Here is a 23,877-nt window from a genome sequence, read left to right as displayed (position 1 = left end):
AAGAAAGTCCTGGAAGCAGTCTCGAACATATGTGTCAACACCAGAATGGCTGCATTTGCGCGGCCGCCGTCTCGCAAAATTCATCCACTGAAGCTGCTTTGAGAGGCGCCAGCATTGTCATGCAGAATCGAGGAAACCTTTAGGGCAAGATAATGCATCGCGCATCCGACTGAGTAGTCCATGGAAGCCCGCTCGATGTATCATCTCGATTAACTAGCCAACCGAATCGTCTCGACTCGCCCGTTTCGCAGATGACATTTTTGCAAAAGCTCGGTTGGCCCCCAGATTCTATGCTATGCCACACTCCGCAGTGGCGGATATAATTGACCCCATATTGCCGCGAGGAGCGGATTTTATCATGGATGCTGTGGTATTATGGCCGTTTTCAACCGCAAGGTCCCACGCTGTTCGGCCATCATCGTCTTTGACATCTTTAGATGCCATGCCTTCTACGATCAGCATACGAGTGAGAGCTTCAAGCCCATTGCTAGCGGCTAGATGTAGTGCCGTTTGCCGGAACTATCCTTGGCCTCCACATCAGCCTTGCCTTCAACAATTAGCACTCGTGCAGCCATTTCATGATTGTTGTGGGCTGCTAGGTGCAGGGCAGTCTGTTCATTGTGGTCTTTGATCTCTACATTAGCTTTGAAGTCAACAATAAGCATCTGCGCGATTGTGTCGAGTCCGTTGCGGGCACTTATGTGAAGCGCCCTTTGCGTCTCATGGTCTGGTGCATCGACGTTGGCGTTCCCTTTGGAGATTAGCATGCGAGCAACTTCCTCGTGGCTGTTGTGAATGGCTAGGTGTAATGCTGTTTGGCCATAGTTGCCTTTAGCATCAATATCCGCTTTGAAGTCAAAGAGGAGCATGTTCGCGGTTGACTCAAAGCCACTGTCAGCAGCCAAGTGCAGTGCTGCCTGCCCATAATGGTCCTTCAGGTCAACTTTAGCATCGCCTTGGTAATAAGCACCTTTATCGTTGGATTATGGCCGTGTTGGGCAGCCAGGTGCAGTAGAGTTCGCCCATTGCTGTCTCTACTCTCACTACTAGCCCCAAAGTCAGTCACAAGCATGCATGCAATGGTATCATAACCATTGCGCGTTGCCAAGTGTAATGCTGTCAGCTCATTGTGATTTTGGGCATCAGGTTCAGCCTTACCCTCAGAAATGAGGATGCATGCAGACTCCTGGTGGCCATTATTGACTGCTAGATGCAATGCTGTCTGGCCATAGTTGTCTATTTCGTCAACATCAACTGTACTCTCAGTCACAAGCACACGTACTACAGCTTCATGGCCTTTTTTGGCAGTTCACCTTGACAGACTTGTTGAATGACTTTAGTCAGGGTCGATAAGTAGATCAACAACCGAGGAAGCCCTCTCGCAACGTAGACGGGTCTACGCATGTCTTCTTCTCTAACAGGCGTCCCTTTTTCTTTGCCGTCTTTGAAAAGTTACTTTCCGTACAAGTTAAGACGTCCAGTCTCAGTGATGAGCAGTTGGCTAAAGCCTTTGCCCCTGCCCGATTGTAACACCAAATCCTTAATACCTTATCAAAAAGATAATGGCCATAAAAAGGTACGCCCGTCCGATATCCGATGGAGGCCTCCAACACACGTGATGACCTTATTGCAAGGCCACAGCCACACGGGGAAAATTCAGGTATCTCTCACCTCCCGAACCCCAAATAACCGTTAACACTTTTTTCGACCCCTTCGTCGCCGTATCTTCCCAGACATGACAAGCTAACTCAAGCTTAAGCCGGGAAACGTTCCGTCAAACAGCAACACGAAGATCACAAGCTGCGAGTATGCTGTGGCTTGCAACTAGATAAGTTAAAGCTAGCATGACGGCGAAGACGTTTGGAATGGTAGATGCCAATTCCGACAGATCCTTGAAAGATTATACAGCTTGTTTAGTAGAGAGATGGGGTCATTGCGGTAATCGCCATTGTTGACCACATAGATGCCACAATGGATAACCATTAAAATTTTGAGCTGCAGAGGGGGGGATTCATGTGCAGCCAACTCGTTGTGATGGTGCTTTTTTGGCCCTCGTGCTCCTTTTGTGCATGGTGGTTAACCAGCTATGTCAACAGCTTTTGTATAGGTAGAGGTATAACCCGCGAAGCTCATCCAAGAAAAAGAATCGGCTTCCAAACCTTTCTGGTCTGTGGCAGACCCGTTAAATTAAATAAGCGTCAGCCATCTGAGCATCTTTTTTCTTGCCTTATGTATCGCGATAGCCGCGGCATCAAAGCTCCTGCTTCAGGCTCCAGGTCAACGGTGACTGGGCCAGATAAGGCTCTCGTATTGCACACGCAGCTATGGAGGAGTTATACGAGTGCTCCTCGTGGGGTATTAGTATTTGTCAGCTCCTTCATCAGTGAATCCTTTGCCAGCATCTCTGCTTAAATAGACACACAAGGGTGTGATGTTTGAAGGGTGAAAGCTGGTCGTTCGTCTCAAGTCCGACCCAACCGACCGAAGCACAGGCTGGGGAACATCCTGATCTACGTCCGGTACATTGATACATTTATCTATGCAGTATTAAACTCAACGCAAAGTCGAGAAAGACATTCAAAAGGGAACCAACCAACCATCTTCAAAAGCCACTATGGAAGGACGATGCCAATGCTCCCAGGTCCGCTTTACCACTCCGCTGCCGAGGCCGCTTCAAATCTACATCTGCCACTGCACAGAATGCCGACATCAATCTTCGTCCTCGTACGGTCTGACTACCATCTTTCCCCAGTTCGACATTCCGGCGCCTCAAGCAGATAGTGACAGCCCAGATGCCACTCCGCCAGCGGGGATAGGCTCGTACACGCGGCCCACTTTGTCCGGCAGGCAGCTTGAATGCTTGTTTTGCAAAAATTGCGGATCTAGACTGATGCATAGGGCTCGGGGCGACAGGACATTAAGCGTGAAAGCTGGGTGCTTGATTGGTTTAAGTAAAGAGCTCATGAAGGACGCGGTTCATATCTGGTGTAAAGAAGCGGTAACCGAGATTCCGGACGGAGTGGAAAGGTTCGAGGAGGAACCGGATGGCGGGTCTCTGCAGTAACTCAACCTTCGTTTGTGGGATTGTGGGCCTGCATGGTTGACAAGCATGCGAACAACATGCTGCTAAACTAAATAAATATGGGGTGGAATAACGCGGGGTTCAAGGAGAGGAATTCAGATGTTTCGTCGTCGAGCAGTTGAATCCATGTGATTTTAAAGGCAGTGCATTCTTGGGTTTTCTCTACTCCATACGGAGTACTCCGTACTCTCTCTTGAATTGATTGGTGTTTAGGGCTGGACAAGAAAGCACGATGACGCCTTTGAAAAAAACCAACATTAGGAGCCGCTTGGTGAGCTGCGTTCTTGAGAAACATTAAATCCTCCCACACATTCTCACTGCAACTTAATCGTCAACCACCACAATCAAGTCAAAAGGGCATTCTTGAACTCATTCGCTAGTCATGACCGTCAATTCTACCTCTACTAAGCAGCCCTCAATCCTATCCACGATATTGCTCAGGCTCCAAGCCATGCTCGCTGCTATCACTTCCACCCTGATCTCCCTCCTCGACCAAATCATACCTCCATGCCGTCGCGAGGACATTACTTCAAGGGCTTATGCTTTTAGTCGGAGCAGGCCATTACTGGCATCCTTTCTTGCCTCCCAGCTAGTTTTCTGTGGAGTACCGCTCTCCTTGCTATTCCTCCACGTCGCCAGCGTGCTCTTTTTCTCCTTCGCGACCGCCATTGTCATTGGGTCAATATGTGCACTTTTGTTTACTGCCGTGTGTGTAGGACCGGCATTGCTTGTGCTGATACCTATATTGATGGTCACCTCATTCGTGGGGCTTACGGTGTGGTTCTGGGCATTGTTGGGATGGTATATTCTCGGCTGGACCGGGTTGCTAGAACAACGGCATATATCAAAGATGGGAGTCGAAAAAAGAGAGAAGAGTGATGGTGAGATTGGGGCAGTCAAGGAGATCACCAGGAAAATGGATTGAAGGCCTATGGGAGCAATCCTTCTAAATCAAGACGACGAGATATCCTAAACGGGCTACATTCGCTTCTCATCGATTCCTGATACTTGCATGGCATGGATGGCCATGACCCTTTTATATAATTTCGGTATCTATTCCAATGTTTACTGCTAGTGTACCTGGGAATACTTTCCTTAGGCGGAGCCATAAGAGCCAACTCTTTCGGTCAGGGGGGTTCGTTCAAGGACTGCTGAGCGCTCGTCTTGGCCTGATGAAGCAACTCACAAGCTCGATTCATGCGGTCTTTCTATCTTTCGACCTCTAATATGATCTGACAACGCGGAACGCCTTCTATGTATGTGTATTAGCTACTCTTCAAGGATAGTCAGCGGATCACGCCTCCTTTTAGCCAGCCGTGCGAAAAGTCATGTTCTCTGTTTCGTTCTCTAGACAACTTTCCGGTCCAGAATCGTCCTAAAAAAAACTTCCAACTTCTAAATATCAGGCGCCCATTTATGGGCTCCGCGCCCGAGTGCCTGCAGAGTGTCTTTGAGGTCGTAGAGGCGCGAAGCCATCTTATTGGTTGCAGCATTAGGCTGCAAGGAAGGGCCTCAGGCTTCTCACCGATTTGATCAGATCCCACTTTTTAAAGAAGCTGGGTAGACCATGTATCCAGCGATCGCCACGGCGGAACTGTGAAGCAGAGATGCCAGATAACTCTTTAAGCTGTTCCTTCACTTGCTCGAACGGGACAGTTTTTTCTCTAGCACTGACTTTTTCTCGGTCAGAGTGGTCTGCAACTTGTCATTTTGCTTCTCAACTTCTTTTATTCGGGCGTGGGCGTTAAATATGGATTTTTTACACAATGAAATTTGATCTTCGAGGTCCAGATTCTTTCTATAAAGCCGTCGAAGTTGCTTTTCAAACTTTATTTTTCTCCATTGTGTGCTGATCAGGGTTCTCTAAACTCGCTGTGATTGCCTAAGCGTCCCTTACCAGTGACAGAAGACTCTGTCTCGACGTTTGGTCCCGTTGGGTGTTGGATTGACCATCCCCTGTGTCTTCCAAATCCCGTGCATTGACTCCACTATCAATCCCATATTGCATTAGCAACGAATTTATGGATTTGATCTCCTCCCTCAGAGCTTCTTTTTCTGATTTGTGGCAAATTCTCAGTTTTTGGAAAAGGTCACCACGGTCCTGCAGCCGAGCTATTTCACAGGCCGCTCCCTCTACTGTGGACTGCCATCTCTTCGATTGTCTAGCGATATCATCTTTTTCTCTCTGGGACTGGCCAATTTCTTCCTCGAATTTGAAGATCGTCAACTGGCTTCCGGTTTTCATCAGGCAACAGCGCCTCAAGCTGTGCCCCAAGTTCGGTTCCCAATGGTCGTGTGCTCGTCTTTCCTTGCGTTAGACAGGAGCTCTTGCAATGGGGTCATGATCCCTCTCTCACTATCCAGGGTGGTAGTCTGGTGCATCAAATTCGGAAAAGGGTGTGCAGTTTCCGTCTGGAAGTATGGGTCCCTTTCCAACGTCCTGCTGACTAGCTTTTCGCCCTCGTCGGGTTCAGAAGCATCAATGTTGCCATGTTCTTACTTTGTTGGTTCCCGCATCGCATCTGCGAAGTCGGTTTATATCTGGCCCCCTAGCCATTCCAGAAGTGGTTGAAACCACTTGCTACCGATGACCGCGCGCTGGCATGCGCCTTGCTCCTAGCTGACTGCCAGTGGCCATTATCTTCGGCTCGTTTGATGCCCCACAGTACCGTCCAGGTTTAGCAGTATTATATTGCGCCTGAACGCAAGTGAATGACGGTGACTTGGGAGCATCATGATCTCGGGCCGACGCAAGATCCATTGGTGGCAACGGCTGCGAAAAGCCCATGCGGTTCCTACCACTTATGGAGCGCTTCTGTTTTTTCTGGGTTTCTCTCCTGGAATTAGAAGATCGTCTGTATTTTAGCAGAAGTTCGAATGGATGAACGCAGCGACACTGAAGGGCCTTGTATGTTGATTTTCAGTTGCAACGCCGCTATGTTGGTCAATATTAGTCTCTTCTGGATGTAAGTCTCTTACCTTGGGGTCACTCATTTTGGAAAACCTTTTAATATCGGGAGATGGACGAAAAGCTCAGCTTTGCCAAAGAAGTAGTCAGACTTGATCAAGGATAAAAGCAATGCGATAGCAGATATGTGAGGGCTAAAGTTGGGATGAAAGCGGCTAGGGGTCATATAGAAGCAGGTATCCTAGATTTGCAAAACCCTAGCCCAAAATCTTAGATATATACATCGATCCAGCAATGGTATTTGTGCAAAAGGGAAAAGCAACCGCTGTCTTCTTCAAAGCAAAGAAAAGACAGGACCTACTATGGCAAGTTTCAGGGCCAGCCTTGGGCATAGCACAAAGAGCAGGTGACACAAGCTTGAGTATGAAGATGATTCCTGTTCTTTGTAATTCTGGATTATGGCATTATGGTGGCCACAAGCAGAAGCCCAGAGACTAGAGTGAGGTATTGTGCATGACAACAACAACAGCGAGATGGATCCTTTTATGCGCAGAACTGGAATCCTTGGTTGGAACTGTAGGTAGCTCGAGCCCCGACCCAGGAGTCACTGGTGGTTATTGCAATGCGTCAATGTCACGGCGGCTGGACTGGCGATTCTTGAGTGGATGACATAAGCGGAGGGATTGCGACCAGAGTGTCCTGATCAGCTCTGCGCAGCGAAGTGGCCTCAACAGCGCTAGCGCGACTTGGGCGACTGGCCAGCGAGCAACATCCACAAAACTCACCTCCCTTTGCTTCACCTCCCGACCCTCCGTCGCCTCCCAGCACCCGTTTCTTTTCTCTTTCTCTTCTTCTTCTTTTGGTTGCTTGACCGTAATCACTCCTTCTGCCGGCTTCTTTCAACCTAATTGTTTAATTCCTTTGCCTTTCTCGGGTCACTCGAGGAACAAGCCACCCATCATGAGCGGCCGTGAGTCGAACGTTCTTAGCACCTGTCGCGAAGCCATTGAAGCGCCGCCGATGGGCCGTCGGTCGTGATTGTCCGCTAACTGCTGCAGTTCGTTTCCTCGACTTGATCAAACCCTTTACGCCCCTCCTTCCGGAGGTGGCAGCCCCCGAAACGAAGGTGCCCTTCAACCAGAAACTGATGTGGACGGGGGTATGAGCTCCAAAATCACCCTACCGTAGCAAATATTCGAACTGACACGAGGATATAGTTGACCTTGTTGATTTTCTTGGTGATGAGTCAAATGCCACTTTATGGAATTGTCTCTTCAGATACCTCTGACCCCCTTTATTGGCTTCGAATGATGTTGGCCAGTAATCGCGGAACACTGATGGAACTGGGTATTACTCCAATCATTTCGTCTGGAATGGTCTTCCAGGTATGCGCTTTCAAATCTGGTGCTTCCTTTGGATATGCGTTTATAAGCCGGTAGCTTCTTGCAGGAACCCACCTCATCGATGTCAACCTCGACCTCAAAACCGACCGTGAGCTTTATCAAACTGCCCAGAAACTTTTTGCTATCATCCTGTCCTTCGGCCAGGCTTGCGTTTACGTCCTCACGGGTCTCTATGGCCAGCCCAGTGATCTTGGTGCTGGAATCTGCGTCTTGTTGATTGTCCAGCTTGTCGTCGCCGGCCTTGTCGTCATTCTTCTGGACGAGTTGTTGCAAAAGGGATATGGTCTCGGAAGTGGTATCTCGCTTTTCATCGCGACTAATATCTGCGAGTCCATCATGTGGAAGGCTTTCTCCCCAACCACCTACAATACCGGCCGTGGCCCCGAATTCGAAGGAGCAGTTATTGCTTTGTTCCACCTCTTGTTGACATGGAAAGACAAGCAGCGAGCTTTGCACGAAGCTTTCTATCGACAGAACTTGCCCAATATCATGAACCTTCTCGCTACCCTTATTGTTTTCGCCGCCGTCATCTATCTCCAAGGCTTCCGCGTTGAAATCCCGGTCAAATCTTCTCGCCAGCGTGGCATGCGTGGATCCTATCCCGTTCGTCTCTTCTATACCTCCAACATGCCTATCATGCTTCAGTCTGCCCTTTGCTCCAACATCTTCTTGATTAGTCAGATGCTTTACTCCCGATTCTCTGACAATCTGCTCGTGAGACTTCTCGGAGTCTGGGAACCTCGTGAGGGTGGCTCCGCCCAGCTCCATGCTTCTTCCGGTATTGCGTACTACATGTCCCCCCCGCTTAACTTCAAGGAGGCTCTCTTGGACCCGATTCACACCGCTGTCTATGTCGCTTTCATGCTCGTTGCTTGTGCTCTCTTCTCCAAGACTTGGATCGAAGTTTCTGGTTCAGCCCCCAGAGATGTAGCCAAGCAGCTTAAGGACCAAGGACTTGTTATGGCCGGACACCGTGAGCAGAGCATGTATAAGGAGCTTAAGCGTGTTATCCCGACTGCTGCTGCATTTGGTGGAGCATGCATTGGTGCCCTCTCCGTCGCCAGCGACCTTTTGGGCGCTTTGGGAAGTGGAACTGGTATCTTGTTGGCCGTCACGTAAGTTGAGATATCTACAGTTTACTCTATCGCGGTCACTAATCCGGTCCCAGGATCATATACGGCTACTTTGAAATCGCAGCCCGCGAAGGTGACTTTGGCGCAGGCTTAAAAGGCCTTGTGCCTGGAAACTAGATGACACATTTAGTCCTATGTATGCAGGATAAAACCTGTATCTTTTCTTAAATCTTCTAGATTGTATTAGTGCACAGTGGGTGCTCTCTTTGACAGGCCCTGTTTCGGCTTTGCAACCATCGACCCATGGGGCAACTTAGAAATGGGGCAAATTATGTTCGAATATCTATGAAATTTTGCGTTTTTCCTCCTTCCTACCAGAGCGGGCACCCTAAAAGCGAGGTCTTCTATCTGTGTATATATGCCAAACCGTTCGAATCGATGAAATAAACTAATGATCATGGACCCGGTGCGAAAGCGATGGACTTGAGAAAAAAGTACAAGGCGCACCTACACAGACCTTGTCTATGCAATGGCCCAACATGGGATACTTTAAGCTTGCTCAATCAAAAGGGGATAAAGAGAGAGGCGTTCGAAATTCTTTGGATGGTATTCCGTGCTCATGCTTTTTACGTTCGATAATCCCCATTAATAGTAACATATTCGTGACTGAAATCGCAGAACCAGAATACACCATCTTCTCCGCCTTTGCCTGCCTCGCCTTTATCCCCACCACCCAGGTCCACAACGATTTCCAAGTCTTCATTTTGTAGGATCGCAGATGCCCTCTCCTCATCTACAGCTTCTGGCTCCCCGTTCACTAGCAACTTCAGCTCGGGGCTTCCGTCGACAGGCTTGAAGCTAACGCTCGTGCGCTCGGGTATGACGGTGCCAGAGTTGATGCCCTGGGTATAGCCGACAGCGCACAGGATCCGACCCCAATTTGCGTCCTTTCCGTAAAGCGCTGTTTTGACAAGCGGAGATCTGGCGATGGTTGATGCGATGAGTTTGGCGTCAGAGTGGGAAGGAGAGTTTCGCACGCGCACAGTGACGAATTTGGTGGCTCCTTCACCGTCGCGGACGACTAGCTGTGCGAGTGATTGGGTGAAGCTGGTCAGGATTGACTGCATGGCGGTGTATTCTGGGGATTCAGGAGAAGAGATTGGCTTTCCGCCGGCGACACCATTGGCTAGGACGGCTATGGTGTCATTGGTGCTGGTGTCGCCGTCGACGGAGATGGAGTTGAATGAACGGGAGACGGAATGTGCGAGTAGGGATTGGAGGGCCGGGGCCTCGATTGGTGCATCTGTGCAGATTATACCCAGGAGGGTGGCCATGTTGGGATGGATCATCCCGGCGCCTTTGGTCATTCCTGCTATATGGTACGTGCGGTCGGGAGAAGAGGGTAGGGTGAAGGATCGGGAAAGGAGTTTGGGGAAAGTATCCGTAGTGCAGATCGCTCGGGCGGTCTTTAGCCAGGCTGTGTGGGTGGAGGAGAGATTTGCGTAACCGGTAGGAATTCCGGATATAATCTTTTCTATAGGTAACCTGTCAAGAATAAGTTGGATAAGCTCACGTCAGTTAGGACTATTGGCAGAAGTCAAGACATACCGCTGGCCAATAACGCCAGTGCTCATAACCAATGTGCTTGAATCACCGTCATTGCCCGTCGCTTTAAGCCCAATGCACTGATCCACCTTTGCACTCATGGATTTCGCGTCCTGTATACCGCCTTTCCCCGTAACGGCATTCGCGCAGCCGGAATTTGCAATAACGGCGCGGATCCCACGTCCTGATCTCGCATTGATTATTTGCTTACTCACCTGCACAGGTGCAGCCTGGAATTTATTTGTTGTGAACACTGCCGCCGCTGAACATGGTTCTTCCGAGCATATAATCGCCAGATCTGGGAAGGTAATATTGGACTTTTTAACTCCCACATGAGTCCCTGACACACGAAAACCTAGTGGGTATGCTCCCGAACATGGAACGAATTTTCGTTTCGACTCTGGGATCGAGGGATCGACGGGCGTGGTGTAGTGGCGGACCTGTGCTGCGAGAGCTCGTACGGCCCCTGGTCGAACCCTGGGGGTGTAACTGAATGCAACCAAAAAGGGAGTATTTGGCACCATGACAGCAATTGCTCACCAAATAATCAAGGCAGAGGATAAAGGAGGTAGGGATGCTCTCCCAGCCAGCTCTGTCAATGCTGATGAAGCTGGTGATGAGTCAGTCACTCTGTTCACTGCAAAGAAATTCGCAACTGGAGTTCGCCAGACCTGGCTTAGCGATCTGATAACGGGAGCTAGCTTTCGAACCTTAACTTTAGCTCATCAGATAAGGATCGGATTATCTAATCTCTCCCCGAGCTTCGTCACGTGCTTTCGTGTTCAAGAACTCGATGAAGCACTGTGAGAGAGAGAGACGACGCGATTGATGTAGGCCTGGTGGTATCTTTGGGCTGCAGGAGGTTACTTGACAACGTATATTGGCCACCACCATTGTGCCAATTCGCTTCAATCGCCCTTCCGCAGCAGTTATGAAGCGTAAACAGTCACTGGCATCGTCCGACGATGATCCCCTTCAGGTCGAAGAGTCAACGCCACGAAAGCGGAGAGCATCTCCAGATGATCCTGAAACACCACAAACGAGCACACCATTGTCTCGGTTGCGAAGTCGCTCTAAGCCCAACCATGGCCACCCTCCGGTCGACTCGCCCACCCCTAAGCCTAAAAGGAAACCGGTCTTTTCGACACCTAACAAAACCTCAAAATCTCGCGGTATAGCCAGTGATACCCCTTCAAGAATCAAGAATGCCGATCGTTCTGCCAAAAAAAAAAGTGCGGCAATCCTTTTCAATCCAAATGAAGACGACTTGTGGAATGGCGGGGAGAAGTTGGCGCGTGAGATATGGGATATCGAGGAGGAGACTGAAGGTGAAGACGAGATCAACGGGATTCTGGATACAAACGAGGTCCCCGAGGCGGCAAAGGATGGCTTAAACAAGTCCACCGGTGCACCAGGGTGCAACAGACAACCCAGAACGCGGGCCAGGCGACGAACGCCGACCCCCGACGGTGACCTTCCGTCTCATGAAAGATACTTCTTCCAAAACCGCCCTGGGCCAATGTTGACGTCGGATAATACTCTTTCCAAACTAACTTTGCTGACGCATGAGGAATATTTTGACCAGTTGGAGAAACTGGATGACCCACAGTCTAAAGAAAAGGAGGCTCTAGTCGACATCCATGAGCGATCATTCCCGCAATGGAATTTTGAATTAATTGAAGGGTTTAATATATGCCTATATGGATATGGCTCTAAGCGAAATCTTGTACAGCGATTTGCAGGTTGGCTATATGAACGGTATAGCGACCCTCCTACTATTGTCGTGGTGAATGGTTATGCGACCAATGTTACTCTCAGATCTATTCTTGCAACAATAATAAGCGCAGTCATGGGTCCTGAGGCTCCAACAAAGCTCGGAACACAACTGTCTGAGGTCTTGGATGTGTTGCAGTCCAATCTCAACGTGAGACCGCCAAAGCATCCAATAACAGTCCTCATAAACTCCATAGATGCGCCCCCGTTACGCCGTCAGGCCCATCAGACTCTTCTAGCACGCCTTGCCAGCCTTCCTCATATCAATATTGTTGCTACCGCCGATACACCTAATTTTCTTCTCTTGTGGGATATCGGGCTCCGAGATCAATTTAATTTCGCTTTTCATGATTGCACGACCTTTGCTCCATATGATGCGGAGCTCAACGTTGTTGATGAAGTCCACAGCCTCCTTGGCCGCAAAGTTCGCCGGATAGGTGGAAAGCAAGGGGTCGGCTTTGTTCTCAAAAGTCTTCCAGAGAACACCCGGAAATTATATCGTCTCCTTATTACAGAGCTTCTCACTATGCTAGGAGATCAAAATATTTCAGAAGGCGAGGTGGACCAAGCGACCACTGACCCGCGTGATAAAACTGGCAACGAGCGGAGGGAAACGGCGATTGAATGGCGCACGTTATTCCACAAGGCTACTGAAGAATTCATCTCTTCCTCGGAACTGATGTTCCGGACGCAACTTAAAGAATTTTATGACCACCAGATGATCATCTCGCGGACAGACTCGAGTGGCGCGGAAATGCTTGGAGTCCCTCTTTCTCAAGAGGAGATGGAGAGTATTCTAGAAGATCTTGTCATAGAGCAGTGATACGTCATTCTGTATGTTTTCCTGTGCTATCCTGTCTTTGACCTATATTTGATACCCACAATGTACAACCTGGAGCACGCGCCACGTGGCTGCTTGTGATTTCTAGAGAATTTACGGAGTAAAGTCTATTTTTTATCTTAATATCGAACGCCGTTTCAAATGGTCGTATATTAAAACTCCGAAAACGCAGAGAGCATCAAAGTCGTCCCGAAACTTGCTTTAAAAGCCAAGTTCTTTGTAACCGCTCGCCGGACATCGACGGACTTGACATACCGCTGAAGGAATTTGGTGGGGACGATATTGTATCCTTTGGATGCTGCCCACTAAATTACACAGGATATAGTTTAGCCCGTGCCTTAGTTTACATGGCACAGATAAGGGCGACATAGCTCAATTGGGAAAGCAGTCGACTCTAGGCTTCTGAGCAATGAGGAGTTACGAACCTCGATGAGCAATATGGCAACACCCAATGTAAACGTCAGGGTCCTCGAGAATATTCTTAATCCCACACCAGCGATCAACCCGAGCACACTACCTAGACTGATCTGGCGGACAGTATGTGGATTCAAGCTACCGAAGGAGCAATCTCCCTCAAGGGGGGAAGGGCGAGAGCACCAGGCTGGCTGGCCAGGAGTCCGCGGGGCGTAGTCGCAGTGGATTACAACGGCCGGATTGGGACGAAACAAGAGGAATGAAGCGGCAAGTGGCATAGACAGGAGAAGAGGGCGGTTAACGAACCGGAGGAATTGGGAGGCCATTGTGTGGTGAGGGAGTTGTGTTTTGTACAATTGGATATATATTGGTACGAACGATACTTTATACTGGGGTTGCCGCTGCTTGGAATGCGAACAGTTGAACTGAGTGAGATCTGTCGACCTTGGCCCGCTGTCTTCTCCGCAGTTGCAGCCGCCCGCCTATGACTTAATCAGGGCGTGGGATCGGCATTATTATGTAACTATGTAGGTATGTCACGCCAAGCAACAACACCTGACCAAGGGCAAGTCACGTGAAAGATTAGTTAAGTGAGCCAAGGTTTCCGATTTGGTTGGTTGGTTGGCGCAAGCGCACAGCGAGTCGACGACTCGACATCTCGGGCGCATTCGCCCATTGCCAGGACTGTTACTAGACCATAGCCTTATGGCGTAGGGTCTCTCGCATAAATTTTAGGTATTGTTGTCATCGTCATGGCAGCAGCAAATTATCCCGACGTTTTTCATGAGAGGGAGAAGATGCCCGCTTATGTCTGTATGAGACTCAAACCACATCCCCAGGGAAGAAAGTAGGGCTTCTAAATTGCTGAGAATGACAGATTTCTAATGACAGCGCTGGAGAAAAGGAGGAATGACATACAGAAGAGAATTCATCAACTGCAGCACCTCCCGCAACATTCTCACTGAAGACGCTGACGGATTTCCGTCAACGGCACTTCAGCAGGCGAGAGGATACGCTTAGCTTACGGAGATACACGAACATTCGCACATTCTTTGTTCGACAGATCGGAGAGAAAACAGTTCTGTCCTTTACCTGAACAATTGGAGGCCAATGTACTAAACCGGTACATATACGGAGTATGTGCGATGCCGAGTCGAACTCTTCGTCCTTGCAAAGAGGACGAAACTCCAGTAGATTTTTTGCCTCCCTCATCTGGGCTACTTTCAAAGTCAAGTGGCCAGACAGATACCACTCAGGTTAACATAAGACGAACATCTAACCCCTTTCACATTCCTCACGACGACAACAGAGCATGTCAATGTTCGTCAACAATAGGAAGCTTGGAGCCACAGCCGAGCGCACAAGTATATCCACAGCAAATTGTCCTATGTTTCAACCCGCTCAATCTTGAGAATAAGCTGCTCACTGCCATCACCTGTCACGAATGTTTCATCACCAGCGAAAGCTGAATCATCAATAATGCTGGTCCTAAAGTTGGTATAAATGGCAGTAACAGCAAAACGCATCACTATCCGAGAATGTTCTATCAGTACTCTATTCATTTCTTACTCTGCTTAGTGAAATTCACTCACATTCAAAGGCCAGGTTTTGGCCCAGGCATTGACGGCTACCGCTGCCAAACGCCCACCACCAGCGCTCCCTAGCTCCAGCTTTCGGGTCGCTCGAGTCAACAATCCATCGCATTGGATCCCACGTCCTTGGGTTGGGGTAACCCTCCTCATTTCTGTGAAGGCACCAGGCAAAGGCACCCACCCGGGTTCCAGCCGGAACGTTATCACATGGTCCAATTGTAACCTTTCTACCTGTCGGAGTTATCCGTGGATTGAGGGTCGGAGCCGTATTTCGGAGGCGGAGAGATTCCTTGATCACTGCATTCAGGAAAGGTAGCGCCTCCAATGTTTGGGGAGTTGGGAGCTCAGTCCTCTTTTCATTATGGTACCGGAATGGCTGCGAGATTGACAGCAGCTCTTGTCGCAATTGCTCCTGGATCTCAAGATTTCGCGAAAGGTTCAGGATAACGTAAGAAAAGGTTATGCCTGCAAAGTTAGCCTCGACTATAAGAGTCTGGCTCATAAGTTGCTCTTACCAAATGTATCTCTTGTGGCAACTGGGAGAAATTAGCTGGCATCCTTTTTTTTTTTTTTTACACTCTGCTTCGGGTGACGGAGATGCTCAACTTACCCAGGTGATCGAGGCATTCACTCGCAAGCTCATGCCTCTGAATGTTATTTGGTTCAAACCTTCCATTTCTCTTTTCGCCTTGTTCTAGCTCTATTCCTGTTTTAAGTGCATGATACAAAAGAGGCATATGTCCAGGACTAATTGTCTCGTCAGTTGGGTTGTTGCTAAGAACATCCTCTGAGAGTTTAATGCGTTTCATAGCCCAGTTTTCCAATTCCCGTTTCGCCTTAAGGAAATTTCTAGGGATCAACGGGATGCCGAATAACGACGCCACTTGAGACAGCACAGGATGTTCTGTCAGCCAAAACATGTTCTTGGATGGGTGGGTTTGGTCGTATAGATCAAGCCAGTCTTCGCGAGAGGCTGTGTTTTCTAAGAACCTGACCCCACGAGGCAACCCAAAAATGAATGCAGAAACAAAGTCCAACCCATAGGCGAGATTCAGCGCCAAAATATCGATTGGCTCCTCTTTCTCAGCTGTACGGGCGAGTATGGGAAGGATTCGCTGCTGTATCACGGCATCTAGAATTGCCCGAATATGGGGAGATGATTGGAGAAACGACTTCGAATACACTCCGCTGATTCTACGCCTATACAGAGCATGCTCAGAGCCTAGGGCACAAAATGTATTTCGGAATCTCCCCAGAGAATCAGTAAGAAGCTCGTCAAGTAGGAGCCGGAATCTTACCCATGATTTTGGAAGAAGTTGTACCATGGCGCCTTGTCGAAATTGTCATTGCCAATGCCATATATGTTTTTAACACCGCATTCCATGGTATTGACTGCCACCTCTTTGGGCGCAAGGCGAATATACGGGCCCTTCTGTCGAAACCCAGAGACTACTGCATCGAATTCCTTGTTGGTCAAGCGTTTCCATTGAATCCATAGCGAACTGACTGATGCGAGTGGGTGGGCGCTCGGTATTTTCGCCAGGGGAGAAAAGAATAGCGGATATAAAATCTTCTTGTATATGACGAACGCGAGTGTAAACAAGGTGCCTGCAAGCAGCAGCATGGTGGATACTCCAGGGGTCTATTACCTGTTGAACAAGTGCTTCACCCCAAAACCAAGCTCTTTATTTCTTTTCGAAAGATCCAGAGGAATTGAGCCTCGGAATGGCATGTCTTATGAGAAAACTAGTAGCCACGGGTAAGATGAAGAACTGTTCCTGGAAGATTTGAATTTTGGCTACCAGCCCTAGCTTCGTGATTGAAGCTTGACAAGTTGCATTTATCCGACTGCGAAGCACTTGCAGCTGGAGTGGCTTGCGCATCGCCCTGGGCTGGTTTCGAATCTTGTCATACACATGACCGTTAAATCCTTCCTCTGACATCGGAAACGAACGCTTGCGCGAAGTTCGTTGAGGAACCAAGTTATTTCTACATCGTTCTCCATATGATGCACAATTCCATCCATGTCTCCAGCATTATCTCGCTGACACGACCAGGAAGGTAGAACAATTCATTCGGTATTCACACGAAGAGACACCGGTACGGCGAACGGCAGACGCAATACTCCGTACTCCATCCCGCATCTGATTGGGGGGGATTTCTCCAGTATTTAAGCTCAGTTGGATTCAAAATTACTGGCACAGCGAGACCCACAGCTCGGATCTGTGGTAGCTGCGTCTGATCTTCAGCAAGTGACAGAGCAACCCGTAAACTGGTAACCGACGATCATGGTGGGTTCAGGAGAGATTTGAATCGGACCGGGGGGGGAGAAATCCACTTCAACCGTCAACGAATGATTTTACAAATCAAAGCTGTTGTTTCTCCATGAGGCTGTCTGATCAACTGCAAGGGAACATAACAATAACGACTCCGTCCCCGAGAGGCTGGCTGAAATGTGCAATCACGCACCGAATCCCGCGTCAACTTGGAATGGCTCAATGCCCACGATGCATACGCATAATCCGAGAGAAAGCGCCTTGCTTCGTTGATGATTGATGGCTGACGATATACGGAGTACGGAGTACAGGGTGCTGTTAATGCAAGAATTTCAGGGTTGTTTTTCTCGGAGAGAGGAGTTGGCCAACCAAGTTTCCGACATGGCCAACCGATACCCGACTCTGGGCTCAACCTTCGCCGCTCGGAATGAGCCATGGTCCAACAGCATACGGTGAGAAAGACAGCAAATCCGAAGGGTGCTATCCACATAGGATATGCAGCGCTGGATTGTCAGTGTTGTACGGAGTACTTTATACGGAGTACGAGATATAAAGGTACACACTATTCCGTACAAGATCAATTGGGGGGCGCTTCAATCCGTGCTCCTCTTCGTTAGAGTGACTGCATTCTCTTACTACTTTACGGAATAACTTGCCGGCTGATCATCCGGTCAAGCACAGCCTGCTTGTTGGTTCATTCATGAGTTTCAAAATTTTCAAAATGGAGACCCTTGCTGAGCAACATCCAAGCGAGAATTTTCGAGTCCTTCCTCTCTTTGTCATATTAACCCTCCTTGTATACATCATCGTCGTCCACCCTCTCTTCCTTGGGCCATACAGTCATATCCCAGGGCCTAAGCTCGGCAAAATATCTTGGTATTACATTGCATGGTATGATTTTTGGCTTCAACGAAACGACAAAATCGCAAAATGGCACCAGAAGTACGGCAGCATCATCTGCTTTCGGCCTGGAGAAATTTCCTTTGCTTCTCCGGAACTCATGAGAGAAATATACGGAACAGCCGGGAAATACACGAAGAGCGACCTCTTTGAGAATTTCATGGTATATGACCAGAAGCCTTTGTTTTCAATCGGGTCGTATTGGGAGCATAGGAAGAAGAGGATGTTGATCTCTTCCTTTTACCACAACACGAATATTACAAGACCAGTCATGGAGAAATGGCTGAGAAAGAATATTCACAAACTTATGGCAAATATTGACAAAAAAATTGGCCAAACCCGGGGGAACAGCGATGGAACCATGGTTAAGGGCATGATAGATGCGTATCCTTTATTCAATTGCTTCGCCTTCGATAACATCACGCATGTACTCTTCGGGTCAAAGTACGGAGCGAAAACGATTGAGAATGACTGTCCGGAGCGTAAGATCCTTCTGGGGATCAAGCAAGCGCAGATGTGGGGCCCATTCAAGTTCAATTTTCCAGCACTTGCCTGGATAGCTTCCAAGATGATGCACATTCTCCCCGCGAACGTGGCCTATCGACTTCTTCCAGAGACCTTGCGTCTCTGTCTCAAGTCCGAGGACGAAATGGCTGAGTGGAATTGGCGGTCGTTGCACGCTGCGCTGGCCGATTTGGACTCTGTAGAGGATTACACCCTTCTTCGACGCATGCTTGCTTGCAGAACTAAGGACGGTAACACCTTGACCACGTCATATATAGCCGCCGAGCTCTATGACAACATAAACGCAGCCCAGGAAACAGTGGCAGTTGGCCTTATTTATCTGATCTTTCATCTTGCAAGGCAAAAAGTATGGCGAACTAAAATTCGTAACGAACTTGCGGGTCTCAGCCTTACAGAGGATGGCTATCCGGGGTGGACGGATATAGATGGTCTGCCCTTGCTTGATGCATTTATGCGCGAAGTATTGCGAGTTAATCCTGGTGCCAGCGGACGACAGGAGCGGTATATTGAAGACCCGAAGAAGTATTATGGAGGTTTTCGCCTTCCCCTTCGTACTCGTGTCACCGCCTCCACCATTGCACTACACCATGACCCGCAGGTTTTCCCCGATCCGGAAGAATTCTGCCCTGAGAGATGGCTCCACCAGACGGCCGAAAAGCTGAGGCAGATGGAGAAGAGCTTCATCCCGTTTGGATATGGAGCAAGGATATGTCTGGGAAAAGCTTTCGGGATCATGGAATTGAAGATGCTCGCTGCGTTCCTACTGCTCCGATATGAAATCGAAACAACGCCGGAGATGGGAGATGGGAAAACGGGTCCAATGTGGCAGTGCGGCTCCATAGAAGCGGTACCAATAGGATTGAAGGGAGAAATTGTATTCACCAGATTGCATTCAATGAGTAGCCGCTCTTCCACCAAATACATGGAACGGGACTGAAGTATGACGGGATTCAAACCTACTCCTTGTGCACCTTACAAAAGTATATACACACCTTTCTGCGACCCGGGGATTTGCTGCATCTAGACCAACAAGGAAATCTTTCTCAGAGTCCGTGTCTTTCGGTGCACCGTACTCTGTACAGACGACGAAGTAATTCAATCATGACATCACCATTGCATTTATAATTCCGAGTGTGAAAGATCCCCATTTTCTTTGTCGATCGAAGTGGCTGGTCCGGGCTGCAGCGACCCGGCTCTCGGTTGTCACGCTCCAAGGGCTCGGCGCATTCACAGATTTTAGCCCTAGGCCGAATAGCAACCATTTACACTCCGTAAAATGACGCTATGAAGTAGGTTCAGGGCGCTTCGGCTTCGCCCAGCTCCAATTCTGACACGTAAACTTTGTGTTTATCGTACAGAGGACTCCGAAAGCGGGGATCTCGCGATGATAGAAGTACTACCCGGTCTCATCCACCAGTGAATCGTCGTTATTCTACACGGTGAAGAGTATCCTGCTGATGCAAACCGGGGTGCTCGCCTATACTTGTCGAGTCTTTTTCCCAATCGGTGTAAAATCAGTATCCCCGTCTTGCATGATCGACTCAATCCCTACTCCTTGCTTTTTTAACCTGCATGCTGCGAATGCGACAGATATCGCCACAGACGAAACCTTGCGGAAATGCAAAATTGGCCTTGATCACAATATTAGTGGGATGGAGACAGGCCAATGCTGGTCATAGCTGAGTGACAGTCACCCAGTGTGGCTCTCCCCTTGGGTACTAGCCCATGGCGACGTGATGATGGCTGGCGAGCAAAGCGGATTGCAAAGGATATCGTCGAGACGGACGCATCTCGACGCCAGCCAACTTCGCAATGGCTGCAGTTACCGTATCGGGAACTGATTTTCAAGGAAATACAAACATCCTTCGCCTTCCGTGGCCCATAGAAATAGGAGCCGCAAGGTGCTTTTCATGAGAGAGTCCAAAGCGCTCTGATACGATTGTCTTGTATTCTCCTGCACCATCTCTATACCCACCGTCTTGAGAGCTAACAGCTTAAAAAACGTCCGCAATCATGCCGTCCGCCAAATTAGCCATGGTGTCCGCCGACGATGAGTGGTCTCCTCTGGAGTCCGTCATCGTGGGCCGTGCAGAACATTCTGCTTTTCCGTCTGAACCCGCCCATATGATCGAAGCAACGATGCCAGATGAGCATCAGCAATCATTCAAGCCATCGAACCCATTCCCGCCGGAAATTCTTCAAAAAGCACAGGAAGAGCTCGACAACTTCGCTTCTATCCTCGAACGGGAGGGAATCCGGGTCTACCGGCCCAAAGAGGTCAACTGGCTTAAAATCGGCGGTTACACAGGAGCAATGCCACGGGATAGTCTTATGACTGTCGGAAACACCGTTATTGAAGCACCATTTGCATGGGGCTGCCGCAAACAGGAGGTGGAACTTGGATACAGCGATATTCTTTCGGCCCTTGCTGAAGACGGTCTCAGCAAAGTCGTCCGAGCTCCGAAGATTCTGGGAAGAGAGACGCTGTACGACGGTGTTGAGAACTGTTCGAGCAATGGAACCCACACCTGGGCTATTAACAACACAAGGCCTTCCTTTGATACGGCAGACTTTATGCGGTTTGGCAAAGTGATCATTGGGCAGCTCAGCAATGTCACCAACATGAAAGGTGTTGAATACCTGAGATCTGTGATCCCCGAGGGATACACCGTTGAAATCTTGCAAACAGACGATCCACACGCCATGCACATTGATGCCACTATCCTTCCTCTTCGAAACAAGCTCATGGTCTACCACCCTGAAAGAGTCACCGAGAAGGCCTTACGTCAACACGCCGTGTTCGAAGACTGGGAACTCTATGCGTACCCTTTCACCCCAGAGCAAAAGGATGGACCGCCGCTCTACATGACATCGCCATGGCTTGTGCTGAATGCCCTTAGTTTGGACGAAAACCGGATCATGGTGGAGGCCAAAGACACAGTCTTTGCATCATGGGTTAAGGAAAAGTTTAGCATGGAACCTATCATGTGTCCTTTCCAGCATGTTAATAGCATTGGTGGCTCATTTCATTGCGCCACTGTTGATCTCGTTCGTAGAACTTAAAAAAGAAGAAAAGGTTCCTGCTGGAATGGAAGGAATATACGGAATACCCTGTGGAGATTTAAAGAAGAAACAGTGGACTTGGTCAGGGTCATTTTGGTGATAAACCGAATATAGAACTGCATGTATGAGAATGATCGATGCAGATAGGCGAATTTCTACCGAGTAGGCCCATTCTGACATTGTCGTATCAACTATGGAGTCCAGCGCAAAAGCCAATTAGGAGCCCAAAGGAGAAGGCCAATTTGGCTCTTTTTCATGCTGAGGAAGTGAGAAAAGAACTAAAAGGCCTACTAATAGATAAAACTAAAGCCAGTAAGTCACTTTCCGTGTTTTACTCTCGGCCGTTGGCGACAACTCATGATTAGTGGAGAGTTATATGGGTTGCCTTCACAAGTGTAGAAGAAATGACCAAGTTTAACATAGAGCATAAGTATCAGCATCGTAGGCAGCTTTATTTTTATCCCATCCTACAATGCCTTTCATGTCGTTTGCATACGCTGCGCATGAATGCTAGGCTCTTAATGGATTATGCGCCATTTCGTGATTTAGAAGTGATGGTTGATTGAGTGCAGGGCAACCTTCTTTGTCAACAGGTGGAAGGCCGTAAAAGAGGGGACAAAGCATAATCCTCTGGCCAGCTGGGCAGACAAATGTAGCAAACTAGTACATGGAGGGATATCCAAGATTCTCCAGTAGAAACATAGGATCAAAGCAGCGGTTACTGATCCTTCCAGATTGGGAGGTGTTGGTGTCAATTTGGATCCAGGTCATAAAAGCTTTGGGCCACAAAATTCCTGTATTTTAAATATTTGATCCGGAAGAGTTTATCGAAGTGGTCTTCATTGCGTTCCAAGGTTAATTTGCGAGTCTTGCTGGCAAAATCAACCGCGAGTGCTGAAGCCTTTTCCACAATCTCCGGTTCTTCCCAGCATATCAATTGCTCAAACACAGCTCGATTGACAGGAAATGCGGGTAGTAACAGAGCTTTGGTTACTACATTTCCATCCATATCGATTGTAAGGGGTGTTGGATTCGTAGCCGACAGCTTCAATTAACTCAACTATGCTGTTATTTCTCGAAATTGTCATGTAACCTTCCGAGACAAAGGTATATTTACCACTAGGCAAGGGATCAAATTTCTGAACAAGATCGAACCAAGCCTCTCTAGTTGCGTCCGGACCAATATGATGATCTTATCTGCTGATGATCTAATAAGGTCTTAAAGGGATGAGGCCCTTGAATTCGGGCTTTTTGGCTAAGGGCCTATTAGTCGATCGAAAAAAGGGTTGGAGCCAGGGGGCATGCGATACTTGCTGTCTTAAGTACATCCAATTCACGGGCCTGAGTCATAGAGGGGCTTTGGCTTCAATACAAAGACATCAAGGATGTCGTCGTCCTTGGTGATAACGACCTTGATAAATTAGTGTTGCCGGCGTGACTTAATTCATTCAACCAAAAGCACCAGTAACCTGGGACTGGATGGTGTTAAGTCTTGCAAATAAGGTCAATGCTGTTAGGTCACAAAAAACGCTATTCTGTGACCGCATCCGATCGCAAATATAGATATGATAGTTGCGGGAATCTAGCCCATTAAGTCTTGATAGATTCTTGGAAGTTCCAGCAAATTCATCAGGGTTTCAAATTTTGTAAAGTTCAGAAGCAGCGATGGATTCGCTTTGGTCCTGAAAACCACAAGTGACTTATAAAATGCAAATACCCATGGAAACTGAGCTTATTGATATCATCTGCGGTAAAATCACTCAAAGAAAAGGGTCCTTGGACTTCTCGACAAAGTCCTAGTAAGAAAACCGGGAAAGTCATAAGATAACGGGAAATTAGGCCGCATTTGTGTGTTCTGAGGGACAAAACGAAGCCAGGTCCATCTGCGGGTTCGAAGTTGTTATTGCACCATTTCAATTCTGTCACTTGATGCCCTGACCTTATCATTGGATAGGCGTTCATCGAGTTTTCAAAATAACTCCGCAAGTGATATGTCTTCGCTGCGGTGGAATTCCTTCATGGGACAAAGCGGCCATGAGAGCATTCATATTCCAAACAAACAGCGGATAACATCGAAATTTCGCAAGGGCTTGCGTCAAAGTATAAACTTAAAGTATGTAGCTAGATTCCCGGTCCACAGTAAAAGGTTATCTCACGGGAGGAGTGACCGGTACATAGATATTTTGCATAAAGGGAGGAGAGGAGCGTAAATAAGCACATACGACCATAGGAAGTGGAAAACAGGGCTTCCCGTCCGCTCAGCCGTACTTAAACCACTTGCCGGCCGGCTAGTAGTTGGGTGGGTGACCACCAGCGAATCCCGGCTGTTGTATGTATTTTTTTTGAGCCATCAAAAGTCCATTTCTCCTCGCAAAAAAAGGCGCCACAAAGGATCTAGCATGGTATGGATCCGAAAATCTAG

At 48.4% G+C, this 23,877-nt stretch overlaps 11 protein-coding genes and 1 non-coding gene across 12 annotated transcripts; 7 read left to right on the top strand and 5 right to left on the bottom strand.

The window, feature by feature from the left end:
* Window positions 1–288: 288 nt before the first annotated feature.
* CIMG_06195 (uncharacterized protein) lies at window positions 289–1,404 on the bottom strand (the record flags this gene model as incomplete). Its single annotated transcript, XM_001242298.2, has 4 exons — window positions 289–494; window positions 521–917; window positions 971–1,254; window positions 1,314–1,404. The coding sequence occupies 4 exons, from the start codon at window positions 1,402–1,404 to the stop codon at window positions 289–291; spliced, it is 978 nt and encodes a 325-aa protein (XP_001242299.2).
* Window positions 1,405–2,614: 1,210 nt separating this feature from the next.
* On the top strand, window positions 2,615–3,064 carry CIMG_06194 (uncharacterized protein; the record flags this gene model as incomplete). The annotated part of the gene is made up of 1 exon (XM_001242297.2): window positions 2,615–3,064. The coding sequence occupies one exon, from the start codon at window positions 2,615–2,617 to the stop codon at window positions 3,062–3,064; it is 450 nt and encodes a 149-aa protein (XP_001242298.2).
* Window positions 3,065–3,464: 400 nt separating this feature from the next.
* On the top strand, window positions 3,465–4,007 carry CIMG_11704 (uncharacterized protein; the record flags this gene model as incomplete). Its single annotated transcript, XM_012358653.1, has 1 exon — window positions 3,465–4,007. One exon carries the CDS (start codon window positions 3,465–3,467, stop codon window positions 4,005–4,007), a length of 543 nt encoding a protein of 180 aa, XP_012214076.1.
* An 894-nt stretch (window positions 4,008–4,901) lies between these two features.
* On the bottom strand, window positions 4,902–5,825 carry CIMG_06192 (uncharacterized protein). The gene has a single exon (XM_001242295.2). The coding sequence runs from the start codon at window positions 5,325–5,327 to the stop codon at window positions 4,965–4,967; it is 363 nt and encodes a 120-aa protein (XP_001242296.2). The 5' UTR covers window positions 5,328–5,825; the 3' UTR covers window positions 4,902–4,964.
* Window positions 5,826–6,766: 941 nt separating this feature from the next.
* On the top strand, window positions 6,767–9,884 carry CIMG_06191 (protein transporter SEC61 subunit alpha). The gene is made up of 5 exons (XM_001242294.2): window positions 6,767–6,960; window positions 7,049–7,149; window positions 7,208–7,375; window positions 7,430–8,508; window positions 8,562–9,884. The coding sequence occupies exons 1-5, from the start codon at window positions 6,951–6,953 to the stop codon at window positions 8,641–8,643; spliced, it is 1,440 nt and encodes a 479-aa protein (XP_001242295.1). The 5' UTR covers window positions 6,767–6,950; the 3' UTR covers window positions 8,644–9,884.
* CIMG_06190 (arginine biosynthesis ArgJ, mitochondrial) lies at window positions 8,796–10,692 on the bottom strand. Its single transcript, XM_001242293.2, has 2 exons — window positions 10,075–10,692; window positions 8,796–10,011 (listed from the first exon to the last, which is right to left on the bottom strand). Exons 1-2 carry the CDS (start codon window positions 10,593–10,595, stop codon window positions 9,093–9,095), a joined length of 1,440 nt encoding a protein of 479 aa, XP_001242294.1. The 5' UTR covers window positions 10,596–10,692; the 3' UTR covers window positions 8,796–9,092.
* A 310-nt stretch (window positions 10,693–11,002) lies between these two features.
* CIMG_06189 (origin recognition complex subunit 2) lies at window positions 11,003–12,667 on the top strand (the record flags this gene model as incomplete). Its single annotated transcript, XM_001242292.1, has 1 exon — window positions 11,003–12,667. One exon carries the CDS (start codon window positions 11,003–11,005, stop codon window positions 12,665–12,667), a length of 1,665 nt encoding a protein of 554 aa, XP_001242293.1.
* CIMG_11703 (uncharacterized protein) lies at window positions 11,634–13,511 on the bottom strand. The gene is made up of 2 exons (XM_004445277.1): window positions 13,111–13,511; window positions 11,634–12,990 (listed from the first exon to the last, which is right to left on the bottom strand). The coding sequence occupies exons 1-2, from the start codon at window positions 13,423–13,425 to the stop codon at window positions 12,838–12,840; spliced, it is 468 nt and encodes a 155-aa protein (XP_004445334.1). The 5' UTR covers window positions 13,426–13,511; the 3' UTR covers window positions 11,634–12,837.
* A 973-nt stretch (window positions 13,512–14,484) lies between these two features.
* CIMG_06188 (cytochrome P450 monooxygenase) lies at window positions 14,485–16,315 on the bottom strand (the record flags this gene model as incomplete). The annotated part of the gene is made up of 4 exons (XM_001242291.2): window positions 14,485–14,627; window positions 14,692–15,156; window positions 15,302–15,891; window positions 15,990–16,315. 4 exons carry the CDS (start codon window positions 16,313–16,315, stop codon window positions 14,485–14,487), a joined length of 1,524 nt encoding a protein of 507 aa, XP_001242292.2.
* A 1,373-nt stretch (window positions 16,316–17,688) lies between these two features.
* Window positions 17,689–19,393, top strand: CIMG_06187 (benzoate 4-monooxygenase cytochrome P450; the record flags this gene model as incomplete). Its single annotated transcript, XM_001242290.2, has 1 exon — window positions 17,689–19,393. One exon carries the CDS (start codon window positions 17,689–17,691, stop codon window positions 19,327–19,329), a length of 1,641 nt encoding a protein of 546 aa, XP_001242291.2. The 3' UTR covers window positions 19,330–19,393.
* A 1,012-nt stretch (window positions 19,394–20,405) lies between these two features.
* CIMG_06186 (lysine amidinotransferase) lies at window positions 20,406–21,599 on the top strand (the record flags this gene model as incomplete). The annotated part of the gene is made up of 1 exon (XM_001242289.2): window positions 20,406–21,599. One exon carries the CDS (start codon window positions 20,406–20,408, stop codon window positions 21,453–21,455), a length of 1,050 nt encoding a protein of 349 aa, XP_001242290.1. The 3' UTR covers window positions 21,456–21,599.
* A 2,076-nt stretch (window positions 21,600–23,675) lies between these two features.
* On the top strand, window positions 23,676–23,791 carry CIMG_15506. The gene has a single exon (XR_001099893.1). It is a non-coding gene; the product is annotated as a 5S ribosomal RNA (ribosomal RNA).
* Window positions 23,792–23,877: the final 86 nt, after the last annotated feature.

Source organism: Coccidioides immitis (genome assembly GCF_000149335.2).
Source record: "Coccidioides immitis RS genomic scaffold supercont3.2, whole genome shotgun sequence".
Taxonomy (NCBI): Eukaryota; Fungi; Ascomycota; class Eurotiomycetes; order Onygenales; family Onygenaceae; genus Coccidioides; species Coccidioides immitis.
Note: the sequence above shows the minus strand (reverse complement) of the source record. Positions and strands in the feature narration are given on the sequence as shown.

Bases quoted from the DNA above. Each gene is read 5' to 3' on its own strand.
- CIMG_06192 (XM_001242295.2), bottom strand. From the start codon at position 5,327: ATGAAAACCGGAAGCCAGTTGACGATCTTCAAATTCGAGGAAGAAATT.
- CIMG_06191 (XM_001242294.2), top strand. The intron at 7,150-7,207 runs GTATGAGCTCCA...ACGAGGATATAG, and splicing joins AGAAACTGATGTGGACGGGG to TTGACCTTGTTGATTTTCTT. The intron at 8,509-8,561 runs GTAAGTTGAGAT...ATCCGGTCCCAG, and splicing joins GGTATCTTGTTGGCCGTCAC to GATCATATACGGCTACTTTG.
- CIMG_06190 (XM_001242293.2), bottom strand. From the start codon at position 10,595: ATGGTGCCAAATACTCCCTTTTTGGTTGCATTCAGTTACACCCCCAGG. The intron at 10,012-10,074 runs GTATGTCTTGAC...TATTCTTGACAG, and splicing joins ACTGGCGTTATTGGCCAGCG to GTTACCTATAGAAAAGATTA.
- CIMG_11703 (XM_004445277.1), bottom strand. From the start codon at position 13,425: ATGGCCTCCCAATTCCTCCGGTTCGTTAACCGCCCTCTTCTCCTGTCT. The intron at 12,991-13,110 runs GTTCGTAACTCC...TGTGTAATTTAG, and splicing joins TTGCCATATTGCTCATCGAG to TGGGCAGCATCCAAAGGATA.